Source organism: Botryllus schlosseri, chromosome 14, assembly GCF_051294905.1.
Source record: "Botryllus schlosseri isolate E-star chromosome 14, Bs_hap1, whole genome shotgun sequence".
Classification (NCBI taxonomy): domain Eukaryota; kingdom Metazoa; phylum Chordata; class Ascidiacea; order Stolidobranchia; family Styelidae; genus Botryllus; species Botryllus schlosseri.
The window spans coordinates 293,567-308,209 of NC_137249.1; the positions used below are offsets into that span (position 1 = coordinate 293,567).

Sequence of the window (14,643 nt, forward strand, 5' to 3'; positions counted from 1 at the left end):
ATTCAGTTTTCCATGGATTTTCCATTGTTATTGAATTTCCATAATTAGTGACGTCAGACGTAACGATGCGTATCAGATAAACACGGAAACGCTTAGCTGGGTGGGTGGAATTTCTATTTGTATTGTCGATGGATAGGAGAATATAATATGTTGAACTTTGCCTGGGCAAACAAGGCTTTCTGTTTGCGAAAGACGTCGCTCAATTTAGTTTCTGTTTAAATCAGAGCAAGCCAGGAAGAGATACTGGTCCGCTGGGTTGATGTCAGAATCAACGTGCAGACTTGTACAGACTGCCATGCAATCACTGTGAGCAACCTCTATAGTTCTAGTGCTTTTCAAAAAGTAGGTTTGTTCATAATTCATATAGTTGTTCACTTGTTATGGTAGTTCTAGTTTCGCATTTTGAGAAGTGCGCAGTAGCTCCAGACTTCTAGTCGCAGTGTAGCTGCACATTCTGAAAAGTGAGTAGCTTTAGTTCTAGTAGTGCATTTTGAAAAGTGAGTAGCCCTATATGGTTCTAGTTGCAGTTCTAGACTTCATACAGTTGCGTATTTTGAAAAATGAGTTGTTCCATTTCTAGTTATAATTGCAGATTTTGAAGAGTAGCTGTAGTTCTAGTTGTGCATTTTGAAAATTATATATATGTACCGGTAATTGTAAATCTATAAGTTCAGCATTTTGAAAAGGAAGTAGTTCTAGTTCTTGTCTATTTTGAAAAGTGAGTGGTTCTAGTTTTGGACTTTGAAACGCGAGTATTACTATAGTTCTACTTCGATGGTTGCTCGTTTTGAAAATCCAGCAGAAAGTACTATTCTACCGTGATGTCCTATGCAATTCTTGTGTTTTCATTATATAATGATCAGTATATAGATTTTATGTTGTAACATCATAACATGTAAAAGCTATATATGGATATTGTAATGAGATGATTTCATTGAAAGTCGTTTTAGTGACTAATGATATTTGGAGTGTTAATTTTGTGCTGTTCTGTTCATGATTTAATGTGGTGGAAACTGAAATTTTGATATTCATATGTGAAAGCAGGTTTATTATTATGTTTTTTCCAAGAGTAATGTCTGTAAGTTGATAAGTCGAGTATGTCTGGAGAAGTCTGGTATCATGGCCGTCTCAGCCGGCAGAGAGCGGAGGAGATGGTGAGCAAGTCTGGAATAAATGGAAGTTTTGTAGTTCGAGCCAGTGAAAGCATACAAGGAGCGTATGCGTTATGCGTTCTGTAAGTCATACGATTTACAAGTTCCTTGATCGGCGCAATACTGTAGTTCTCTACAGATTCAACGGGTCCATACACACGTACCGGGTTCTTCCGACTGAGAATGGACTGCTAGCCGTGCAGGTTAGTACCGTTAGATCTTCCTTGAAGAAGAAGAAAGTATATTTCCATCAAAATATTTTAAAATACATTACGGTACTATTAGAGCTTGACAAATATCTGAATTTTGAGCCTGAACCAATATAATCGATAACTAGCACCTTCTCCGATAACCCTAAAATATTTGGTCGATATTGAAAAAATATATGGTATCTAGATTAAGGCGTTTTTGCTAAACTTTAGAGCATCTATGTGAACAGATTTCCAGCCATTGCTATGCCTGGACATGAAAGAAACTAGAAATGCCGCATCTGGACACTTGTAATCAGAGATAGTTAGTAATAAAGTAAGCCTACTGGTGCTCAAGTAGGTTTTGCCTAATTGCACTGACTACTACAATGGTTATCATTTTAGACTACTTCTACTTGAAGACATTACTCTTATGTCTACTTGAGTACCGGTATCAACAACAACTTTGACCTCTACCTGTAAGAAATATATGAATATGTCAATATCAATATATTGACGACCGGTCGTCAATAGATCACCTAAAGAAATATCAATATAGCAAACTACCTTGTTGTGATGTCACGAAAATTGCCGATAATTTTTCATCTCTAATGGCAGATACCAATATTTCTTTCAAAGTATATTATTGGCTCTCTAATTATTATTTAGAATCTAGTATATTTGCGTCCGCAACTAGTAAAGAATTCAAAGGATCTTTGTGTATCTACTTCTACAGTCGTAGGTCTATCACCAAATATTGTATATATATGGAATAGAAAATTCGAATAATCGGGGCAGTGATGTGATATAATAATAATAATAAAAATTGAATTAAATTACTTACTAATAGCTTAACTGACACACATCATAAAGTTTTGTACCAAAAATTACTTGAAACTACAAATTTGAATAGTCAAGGCCAAAAGTACGATTTCAATATGAACATAATTAATATTATTCAATATTGACGCTCCGTAGGCTCTACCTCCAAGATTCACGGGAAGGAAATCTGTTATTTTTCTCAGACTATAAACGGGGTTCAGCAGCGAAAATTCACGTCAATCACCGAACTGATCAAAGAATATCGAAACCCTCACAACGGCCTAGTTTGCGCGTTGACCCATCCCGTGGGTCCTGGCATGGCACCGGTTCTGTCCCCTCCACCCCCCGTTGCCATGCCAATACCGACCCGTAGCAACGAACCCAGGCCTGCCCAAGCGGGTGAGTTCGTCATTTATTTTCAAAGTCTAGATGGCATTTTTGAGAAAGAAATCATTTTTAGAAGCACCTCGTCCTGTTCTGCCGCCCCCGAATTTCCCAGCCCCCGGTCCTCCTCGATTAGGGAGTCGCATTTTGTCAGAAGAAGCCAGGGGGCCTCGTGATCTGCCACCCTTACCCCCACCTCCAAGGTGAGAATTGGTCTTGTGTATTTTCTTGTATAAAACGATATGGCTATCAACAATCAATGTTGGAATTAGTTGAAATTTATGTTGTATATAACTGGCTTAAGATTGTAAGTTAAAGTTGTAATGACTCGCATTGTAATTTTTCATTGACTTTAGTCATTTTCTCAAGTATATCTAGAATACTCCAGTACAATTATTAAGGGCCAAGCATAATTGTTTAAAAAAAGTTTATAATAGCTCTTAGACCAATTTTGAACGGCATTAATTTTGACGTGTTCATGGCAGGGTTGTGCAAACTACTGGATTTTCAAAATGCGCAATTAGAACTAAAACGCTTTTCAAAATCTGGAACTGGTACTAGATCTACCTGGTACTCGCTTTCAAAACCCGCAACTATAACTTGAATTAAAACTAATTACTTTTCAACATCTGCAACTAGAACTAAAACTAACTACTTTTCAAATTCTGGAACTAGAACTAGATCTACACGGTATTCAATTTTCCAAACCCGCAACTAGAACTAGATGAGTAGTTTGCACAGGTCTGGTTCATTAGGAACACAGATATGGTCATGTTGTTTTAAATCAGAATGTGCATTAAACCAGAGTGAAGTTTTGTGGTCATTTTAATGAGGAATTATGTCGCATTACTGTTACCAGGGAAACAACGCAGCGAACGACAATACCTCAAAAACCTTTGACCCCTCCTGTACCCGTGGCTCGGCGCTCATCGAGCCCTGTGAACCAGGCTGCTAGCAAACGCGAACCCACTCCTGTCCAGGGTGCTACTGGATCTCCTGCACCCGGGGGTTCGAAACAAACGATAACCACGGAAATCCTCGACGATCTTCAGGAACGAGTCAAACTCATCTCCAATACTTGGTTTGAAATTTTCCCGTTTTGTGAATTCATTGAGTTTTTTGGCTTCTAGAAGTGGAGAACGATTGTCGATATACAATGTTCTTTCCAATTCTCTACTAGTTGCTGACGATTACCCCTGACGAGTGTCAGTCAAAAATATTCAGGTTCATTTCAATATCAATATTTCAAACTATATATATTCAACACGAATATTGCGAAATTGATTTTACTCAAACCTTTTTGACTGATTCTCATCAGGGGTTGATCATCAGTGAATCCCACCACTAAGAAAGAACATCTCGCTCCCTACTTTATAGTTGTTTAAAGTCACAACATCTCACTCTCATCAATTCAGAAGCGGCAGAAATAAAAATGTGAATTTTCACGTTAGCTGTGACTAACAGAACAAATACATTTCGATGTAAATTATTTTATGTGAGTTGTGACTGTTCTTACTGGACCTTTGCTAATAATAGCTGCACGTGGTTAAAGATACAAGCAGAATAAATTTGTCAATATGAATAAATTGTTCCTCGCGTTCTCAAACTCGTTGTTTTCAGTTCTACTGCGGGAAAAGGCTTTTTGGAGCAGTTATCTCAGTATTGCTACGAAGGCGCGGAAAGAGACATCGCCAATGTGCTCGGCGGAAGCCGTCAGTGTGTCGAGATGCAGAAGTTACTCGCCAAAGAAGCCGACCAGTTTGAAGAGTGAGAAAACTTTACAAGGAATATATTTACTTTCAACACCGCAACAAACAATATGGTCTTGCTCATTTCCCAAATGCAGTGAAGTGCACATTGTTAAGCATAGTGAATGCCATAGGCTGTTCCTGTTTCTTATATATCAGAAGGTACTATGATCTTGTAGATTAGATTCTACGTCTCCTCATATGATTGGTCGCAACAGACAATATATTCATATTGCCAATGTAAATTATTTTATCGCTGTGACGGCGAAATGTCAAGTTGGGCTGTTCAAAAGTAACTCTTTTTTCTCAAATTTTATTGGCCACTTGATAAAATTGCTAGGTTACTTGAAACGACACTGCACACCAATTTTGGCTCAATTCCGACTTAAACAAGCATTACTATATAAGAAAAAAGTTTAGGTTTTATTTAATAAGAATAAATATAAAAATTTAGCTGAATACCCCATGAAATTGTTAGATTGTCTGAAAAAACGACGCACAACAAATTCTGCTCAATTCCTACCCACAGAAGAGAAGTTATTGATGGTAAAAATTTGGGTTTTCAAATCAGTATTTTCGATGGTAAATATTGAAAGGATTTTCACTCGTAACTTATAAACTTTTTTATTCAAATCCAAAATTTTGTACTGCAATCGTATCACTTTTACTGGTTTGAATTGAGAAAAATCTGTTATGCAACGTTTTTTCAGAAAAAATAACAATTTCATGCGGTAACCAGAAAAATTTTACGAATTTTTATATTCATTTTTATTGAATAAATCCCGTACATTTTTCTTCCATAGCAAAGCTTCTTTTTTCAATTTTTATTAGCTACTTGATAAAGTTGTTGGGTTACCTAAAAAACACTGCCGCCTACACTCATTTTGGCTCCATTGGAATATAAAAACAAAGCATTTAAAGGAAACAAATATAAATACATAATATACAAACTTTTGTCTTTCAGACAACTGGAATTATTCCTGCTGAAAATCGGCGCTCTGCGGCAACTTTTTGACCTGCAAAGCTCGGTGAGCCCGCCCGCTGTTGAAGTTCGAAACGACCGAGATGTGGATTTGGAATCGTTCCTGACGCGCTTGAGCGATTGTAAAGACGCGGTCAAGAATCTCGATCGCAGGATCACGATCACCATCAAGGTGGTTCGATAGAGATGGTCTCAGATCGCATGGTTCGGGGAAAATCCTGATTGTCTAACTCAGTGGTTCTCAACAGGGGGTCCGCAAAGCATTTTCAGGGGGTCCGCGAAGCCTCAAAATAGTTGATAACCTAATTTGTATTTGTTTTCAATTCGGAAAATCACGAAGCCGTTTCGCTTCATTACTAGTAAAACTCCAGAGCTCAAATCAACAGAATGGCCATCTGAGATGAAATATCCTATTGTGCAGACTCGTTTTACCTGCTAAATTTCCAATAACCTACTGACACAAACATTTTGCCGTTTAGAGATGTTTTGTTGGGGGTTGTGGTAAAAAGTTGGATGAGAAAGGTGACTTCGAAATGTTTACAAAAATCCGTTTTCTTCCGTGATATACTCCTCGACCACTTCCTTCAAGATAAGCTGCTAGTAGCTAGATAGAATGACCAGGCTTGACGTTATACGTTCATTGAAGAAATTTGTCGGTCAATTTTGGTGCCATATTTGTTGCGATCATACCCAAACCTATATTTCTGGAAATGGATTTTCGGCACTCGTACACATCAAATTGGGGTGGGGGGGAATGGATTTTCAAGACACGATCACGTATTTCGAGAAATGCAGCTGCAGAATTCGCTTTGAAATAGTAATCAACCCAATTTCTAGATGAATAGTATATAATGTTATTTTCAGTTATCATTTACACAAGACAGATGACGATTGCACGATAGTTGAGCTAAATTTGAACTAAAACTTCGTGGAGGTCCACGGGGATGCGGGACAGTTGGAAGGGTTTCGCAAAGACAAAAAGGCTGAGAACCTCTGGTCTAACTAGACTAATTAGAGCAAAAGGCTGGTAATCTAATCTAATTTGTGAAATGTTTCTATGCTCTCTTTGAATTCTAATTTCTGGTTTTCCTGAAAATGCTACAGGACAACTGTATAGTGATAGTGCGCAACGAGCCAATCTTGCTGCACAGACACTCTCCATTCTAATGCTTAGGAGATTGAACTCTGATTTGTTGTGAAATGAAATTGATTTTTTTTATGTTTCTTCCTCATTTGGAATTGAAGTCAATTTCCCAGTTTTTGAGAAATCAGCGATTCCAATTATTATCTAATTTGAAAGAAAAACTGTTGCTATCATTTTAACTAACTCAAATATAATTTGGAAACAACTGTGTTGCTATAATTCTAATTTGAATTTGAATTAGAAAAAAAACTCTACCTATTATTCTATTTTTGATCTAATTTAGAATAACAAGCTCTCATTCAAATTGTAATCTAATTTGAAAAAGTAGCTTTCTTTCTGATTTTGATCGAATTTAGAAAAACTAGCTCTCGTTCTGATTGTAGTGAGTAATTGTAATCTAATTTAGGAAATAACTAGTTAGAATTCTAATTGTAATCTAATTTGGGAAAAAACTAGTTAGAATTCTAATTGTAATCTAATTTGGGAAAAAACTAGTTGGAATTCTAATTATAATCTAATTTGGAAAGACTAGCTTTCACTCAATCTAATTTGATAAAAAAATGTCGCTATCATTCTAGTTGTAAACTAATTTTGAAAAGCTTAGCATTTTGTAGTTTATAATTCATCAGACAACCGATTGTAATCCAAATTCAGGAACGGGCCGGTATGGAGGTGGAGAGCATGTACGGTACGGCTCTCCGGTCGAGGACCGACCAAGTTTCTCGAACCATACCAGAATACAACTTCGAAGTGAAGGTGGACTCTGGCATCAAGCCTTCGCGGGCCAAACTGCAAGTCAACGTGGATCTCGGACGATTGGTCGTCACGAAAGGAGATGATGTCGCCCAGTTCAAGCACGACCAAGGTAAAGTGCAGATCTAACCGGAGGTCATTTTACTGAAGATATCTTTTTAGACAACTTCCAATTCTACTTGAAAGATTTTTAGCCAATACTGCTCACTTTTTAGACTTTTTCTCCGGTTGATTTTGCCGACTTTCTTGTTACTTAACTACTCTTTTTGGTGACAACTTTTAGTTCTACTTCGGATTTTTAAGCAAAACCAGTGCTTTATAGAATAGATCTGCATCAATACAGAGCTGTTATTGCAAATTTGTTGTTTCATACAATATTGTAACCCGTTTTTATATACGATCAAGCAAGTTCCTCACTGCTTTTACGTCTTCAAACTTCTGTTTGGTTCACATAGAAAGCAAGTATTTATGTTTCCTTTCATTTGGAGACAAAACTATGCAGTTGATAGCAGACACGGGGTAATCGCGATTAGTAATCGTAATCGATTACGACGATTACAGCATTTTCAAGCAATCGTAATCGCAATCGATTACATTCGAAAAAATTCCGAAGTAATCGTAATCGACTACTTCCCATATCTAATCGATTTCTTTGTGAAAGAACGATTACATTTTAGTTGTACAAGGACTATGACATAAACTGAACATTCTTGAACAAGGAAGATGTATTATACCAGGCTCATGATAGCACAAACGTCTGATTTTTAAATGCCATTGCTCATTATTACGTCTGAAGTAGCCTATTAGCTTTGCTAGTCATTGCGTAAGAAGTATCCACAGTAAATAGATATTCGACGTACGTCACGTATGAACACTCGCCGTGCTGTATATCATGTTATCAACACGATCCACACTCTAGTACCCCGCAGCAGGATAATTAATCACCACTCTACCTAGTAACTTGTGTATTGATGTTTGGGTATGGAAACGCAGTTTGACTGTTGTTGCTTGGCGAGCAGTAGGCCTATGTAGTACGTACGTACACCGGACAGAGATTTGAAATTTTGTACTCGTCAAATAAAACATTCGGTTTCCACAACGAAGCAATAAAAATCCACAGTTGCTGATATATATCACAATCGAGCCGTTTTTGCTGTTTCTCCTAGCGGCAACTTGCAGTACATTATCTGCATTAACTCGAAGGCAGAACTTTATGTTCTCTTCATCTTATTCTCATATGACTCTACTTGAAACATGCGCTAATCGTTATTTCATAATTCTTGACTCAACATTGGGACCTGACGCCATAGCCATTGGCTTATATATCATCTTAGCGTGGGTTGTAGCTAGAATCAGGACCAAAATAGCTATTCGACCCCCAGTCCAAACGTTAGTCTTTGGCCCCCATAGGGTGGTAATTTCAAGTTGAAGACTGAATTTCGTCAATAATAGTGGTAATCGCATTACATTATTATTAATTTTTAATCCTCTCTCTCTCTTTCTCTCTGCCCCCGATGGTCACACTTACCTGTAGAGCTGGGGGCACATAATTCATAATTATACCGTCTGTTATCTTGTCATAATGACTTTAGTGTGTGTTGGTAATTCGTGACTTCCGGTATGTTATATCATCAAAAGATATTGTTGTATCCCTAACGTAGCAGACTACAAGAAAAACTTTCGTGAGACGCACACACAAATTGTCATGTCTTTAATGCTCTGTGGGTGTCCGGGTGTCATTTGCATTGTGGGTTCGGATTGGAAGGACCAGACTATTAGTCACGCCCACCCATCGCGGCTATTGACAATGGACACATACCCTAAGTTTCGACCAAGGTCTTTCTTTAGTAGCACACTACGTGAAGTCGCGTGTTGGTCGAAATTGCATGTGTATTTTGGTGTGTCGTGGCACGGTATTGACTGGAACCGAAATGCCTATTGCTATAAATTATGGTTGCGTTTAAAACAAAAATAAATTTAAAGCGAGCATGTTTGCAACAATACCCTTGTTTGAAACATGTTTTTTATTCTTCTCTGTTGTTGTTGTTTTTTAAGCCTTGACGTCACGAATGTGGATCGACATTGACAATTGAAAATATAGGGTAAATATAGCTCCTTTGACGAAATATCTGTACTATAACTATTGAACCGACTATTTTGAGGGGTTCCAACCATCCCATATCGATGTATGTCGGCCAAATCGGGTGGTAATTGTGGAATTATGGCATAATTTTACAACTTAAAAAAACACTATTTAGTTTTTTTTCAAGCCTTTGTTTAAAACACTGTTCAAAACATGTTTCAAACAATGTGTTTCAAACAACCATTAGTTTTAAATGCAAGCCTACTATAAATTATGTATGCTTTTTTGTTGAAGGGGAGACGTATGCATTCCAAAATCAAGCTTATCTATAGAGAGAATTTTCAAGTTAATTAAATCTCTCGAGAATACTCTATAATTTATGTTGGTTTACGAAATACTCTTTGAATTCCCTCTGAGCTTGCTCCCCACCCTATTGGGAAATTTGGGGTGCGGCAGTCATGGACCTGGCAAGAATGCAATTCGTTGGGTGCGATAAATCGTCCTCTATAAAAATGTGCAATAGGTACATTATGACGTAACAAGCAAATGACGCATCTTTTTTAAAGGAAGTTTGTTATCTCATTAGGCCTTTTCAGCGCAATCCATATATTGTCTTCCAATATAACTTCTAAAATGCAAAATAAATGTAATCGTGAGTAATCGTGATTACTTTTCCAATGTAATCGTAATCGTAATCGACTACTTCCTGATTTTACTGTAATCGTAATCGTAATCGCGTCATTCGGAAGTAATCGTAATCGCAATTGATTACATTCATGAAGCGATTTTGACCTCCTCTGGGCATATCCAGGCATATTTACACACTTTGATCACTACTTTCAGTTCTCCAAATCATCAAGAACAACAAATCTCGCTCCAAGCTATCAATCCTACTGGACGCCGGCAAGAAACGCGAATATAACTTCTCAAGCAGCACCCAGCGAGAAGCTTTCTGTCAAGTGATGCAACTTTTACGCAACACCCATTCCGGAAACAATGAGCCCGACTCGATCTCAGTATTCATCGGGACCTGGAACATGGGTGACGCGATGCCCCCTGTCGATATCCGGTCCTGGTTTAGATGCGGAGGGACAGGGCGGACCTTAGACCCGAGCGTTTGCAACATACCCCACGACGTATACGTGATCGGGACGCAAGAAACAGGATTGCCGGAGAAAGAATGGTTGCAGAAAGTCACGGAAACGATCATGGAGGTCACGGGAAAGAGATTTCATTTAGTAGCGATGGATGCGTTGTGGCACATTAAAATTATAATTCTTGTACGCGAGGAACACAGGAATAGAGTCAGTCACGTTCAAACGTCGTCGGTTAAAACAGGAATCGCAAACACTCTAGGTAACAAAGGGGCTGTCGCAGTCGGTTTTCAATTTGGGGGGACGTCATTGTGTTTTATAAACGCGCATTTAACTTCGGGCAACGAAAAATGCGCGAGACGCAATCAAAACTATTACGACATCATGAAAGCGTTACATTTGGGGCACGACAGATTTTCTGTATTCGACCTGATTAACAGATTCGATCACTTATTTTTTATCGGAGATTTGAATTATCGACTGGACGCAGATATCGAGGAAATTTTGAGCTTGATAAAACGGAGAGAATACCCGATTCTGTACAAAGTCGACCAGCTGAGGAGAGAGAAAGAGCTGAACAAAGTTTTCCATCGTTTTGTAGAGGAAGAACTCGTGTTCCCCCCGACGTACCGTTACGAACGCGGGAATCGCGAGACGTACTCGCATTTGAAAGTGAAGAGAACGGGGATCAGAATCAACGTGCCCTCTTGGTGCGATCGGGTTTTGTGGAAATCTTACCCGGAAACCCACAACGTGTGTGTCGCGTACGGTTGTACCGACGATATCGTGACCAGCGATCATTCGCCCGTGTTTTGTAACATGCAAATTGGGGTCAGAGGTCAGTACGTGTCTAATTCCGGAATACGATCGCAGGGAGGGGCCTTGATTCAGTTCGATAAAATCGAAGCCATCTTGAAAGTCGGGACCAAAAAGAATTTTTATTTACAGTTTTTTTCCGCGTGTTTAGCGACCAGCGTTCGAACCCCGCCCAGCGTCAAATTCGAGGAGCTCGAAAATTCGTCGAACATGATTCGCGTTTTTTGGGATAACATCCCGAAATTGGAGCCGATTATCTCGGACCGTGAATTTTTAGTGGATCAGCATTTACTCGTGCTCGTGAAATCGGAGGACGAGAGCGAGCCGGCGTCTGAGTTTGTGCTCGCGCTGCGCTCCATGATCGGAACTCTGCCGCAGACTTTTTGCGAGCACTTGACTCGGAAAGGCGAGGACGTCGGGCAAGTGCAAGGGAGCATGCTCGTGAAAACCGCGGGCAAGAGCGAGACCAGGAAAGAGAAAACGTACGAGTTCATACAGTTCGGGAAACGCGAAGAAATCGAATCTGTCACGTACTCGGACTCGAGCGAGATTTTGAGCACGGAGAATAAAAACAAGTCATCTATCTTGAGCAACGTTGCCAATAAATTAAAACTGCCTTTTCCCAAAAAAGACGGCAAACCCCCCCAACCGTCGAAACCGGAGGTTTCAGACCATCGGCCCCCCATGGCCATCCCAGTATCAGAATCGCCCCAAAGATCAGCCCCGGGACCCGCGAGCCCCCTTTGTAATCAAACGAGTCCCGTGTTCCCGACTCGTAACCCGGGGGTGCCTCGGATATCGACGGGGTCTGTTGTGTTTGACATGCCCCACGCTCAAAGTTCATCCCACAACGCGTTGGACGCGGCCATTGCTGAGTTTGAGGCGGCCGGAAATATTTTCGAGTCCAACCCCCCTCCTCAGTATGAGCCTGTGGATTTCAGGCCGAACCCGAATTCTGAAGGAAAGAGACGCAGTGTACTGATTGGTGGGTCTACGGTAGCCGTTACAACTGTGCAGGAACTTATGGCAAAAATCGGGCTTCCGCATTACTGCGACACGTTGATAGCCAATGGATGGGACACTGTGGAGTTTCTGGGGTGAGTATAGTTATTTTTGTTCAAAGATACTCAGTCTAAAATTACTTTCAGATTTCATTTTTTTGGCATCGCCATATAAATCGATATTTGTATTGTGGTATTTGAAAAATACATTCGAATCGATTTTGTTTACTAGAAGAGCCTCGTTTATTTATTTATTTTTGGTCTGAAATGTCTAAATTTTTAGCATTTTCCGGATTTGATTTTTGGCGTCGCCGTAAACCAATATTTGTTTTAATATTTGAATTCATCTTATAGAATATTCATTTTGGTCTTGCTTATCAACGACTTGCTATATCAGCTCAGTGTCACAAATTTTTTTTTTTTTTCATTATTCAGATTTTTTTTGTTATCGTCAACATAAATTGATATTTGTATATTGATCTTCAATAATACGATCATGTTAATGGTGATTTACTCGAAAAATTTGTCACGTTTTTTCAAGAGCTACTGACGCGGTAATGGACATACCGAGTTAAATTATACACCAAATATGAATATGATAAATAAACAATATAAAATTAATCCGAATAATAAAAGAGATTTTGAAAGCTGTATTCAAATTCTGTACCAACAATTTTAGTCTTTCTCATAAAATGGATATGCAATATCCACTGACAAATGTCAAGAAAACCCAAATCTGTTGTAGATCTGCAGATTAGGGACGATTGGCCGTTACTCAATGGTCTAATTACTCGACTTTTTGAGCTTAATGCTAAGATTTTCGTTTCCTTTGTAGTTAGTCCGCAGAATCCGATTTAAGATGCTCTGCTTTACACACTCCAATTTTTTTGTTTTTGTTTCTTAAAACTCGTTCCTTAATGTGCCTGTTCCCCTGTTGACGTTTTTGTTTCAAATTTTACTTGAATAATTGTGTTCATATTGAATTAATCGGAGTATTTTTTGTTTATTATTTCAATAGGAATATATTATTCAATTGTATGTTGAAGTTCTGTACCTCCAACGAGCTCTTCTAAAATCTACTCCATTTTGGCACCAACAAAAAAAGATTGGCATTTTTGCCATCTAATGACCAAAAAAACTACGACTATGGGCAATCATTAATTATCTGTAAACTTGATTTTTGCAGGGACATGATGGAATCCGACTTGATCGAGTGTGGCATCACAAACCGAGACCACCGACGTCTGATACTCAGCACTGTTGACAGTTTGGGGTGGATCGACTAATCCCCAGCTTTCAGACTCTATTTTTACCCCCATTCTTTGATTCATGTGCAAAAAAGGGCCTGTGCAATCGCACGTCACTAATCAGATGTTCGAGTGAGTCCTGACGCAAATCAAGTTCGTGACGCTGTAAAAACGCAAATGCTGCGCGTGGCATCAGACTTGGACAACTAGAAAATTTTCAGCTTTCCCAAATTCGATTAAAATTGGAATTAGGCCTCCAATTTTTTTCCACATTAGATTACAATTAGAATTACTGGATTTGCGAAAACTGGATCAAATTCCATTAAAACGAAATAATGGTTCATACGAGCATGCGAATACGAAATGTCTGCACAGCAAGCTTGGCTCGTTTCGCACTGTATAGTTCTGTAGCATTTACAACAAAAAGCGGAAATTACGTTTGAATTTAAAATTAAGCAGAGGATTTCATAAATTAGATTTGAATTAGATTATCGGCATTTTGTCGCTTGCTTTTTCTATACTATCTTTTACTTTTCATTCAGTGTGCGTACCTCCTCTTTACATCGCCTAGCCAAGGATGGGTGTCTGATTCCAAAGACTACCAAAGTCTTTTCGACACCTTCCTATCTTTTCATTGTATCGCAATATTTTGTATGTATTGAACTGTTAAAAATGGCTAATAAACCGAACTGAACTGAATTCAACAACTAGAATTTTCTAGTTGTCCAAGTCTGCGTGACACGCATCGCGGCTGGAAATTTCACTGCCGCCAATCGCCAAGGAGCATTATTCTCTCATAATTTTTATTCGCTATTTTTGATTGTGATCGAATAAACAAGAATATCCGTCAGTCGTTGTCTTCCTTCCTTAGCAAGTTCAAGCGACTAGGAATTTTCGGCTTTCGCGGAGCTCACCTGCGAGCCCAAATTTTCGCCGAGTCATAAACACAAAATATACCACAATGTACGTCTATATAACTGCACATCTATCCGCGTAAGCGGTGTCCTACAAAAAGCCCACAAGTGAGCCGTTACGGAATAAAAATGAATAATATCGGCCTGGAGTAAATGACCATGGCAGTCGACAAGCACCATGAATAGGCCTACCACTAAACCAACCAACTGCACACATCTAATACACTACCGTGTATTGAAGATCATTGCTACTTCTGTTGTTCTCTTTATGATCCCAGTTCAAAAATGTGAAGCTTCATCTTGGGAAGTGTCATCG

General features: G+C 38.9%; 1 protein-coding gene across 1 annotated transcript; it reads left to right on the forward strand.

The window, feature by feature from the left end:
• The first annotated feature begins 926 nt into the window (after nt 1-926).
• Nucleotides 927-14,263, forward strand: LOC145456257 (phosphatidylinositol 3,4,5-trisphosphate 5-phosphatase 1-like). Its single transcript, XM_080334333.1, has 10 exons — nt 927-1,234; nt 1,291-1,354; nt 2,365-2,560; nt 2,622-2,748; nt 3,405-3,626; nt 4,166-4,312; nt 5,258-5,447; nt 7,074-7,284; nt 10,099-12,262; nt 13,353-14,263. The coding sequence occupies exons 1-10, from the start codon at nt 1,098-1,100 to the stop codon at nt 13,450-13,452; spliced, it is 3,558 nt and encodes a 1,185-aa protein (XP_080190459.1). The 5' UTR covers nt 927-1,097; the 3' UTR covers nt 13,453-14,263.
• Nucleotides 14,264-14,643: the final 380 nt, after the last annotated feature.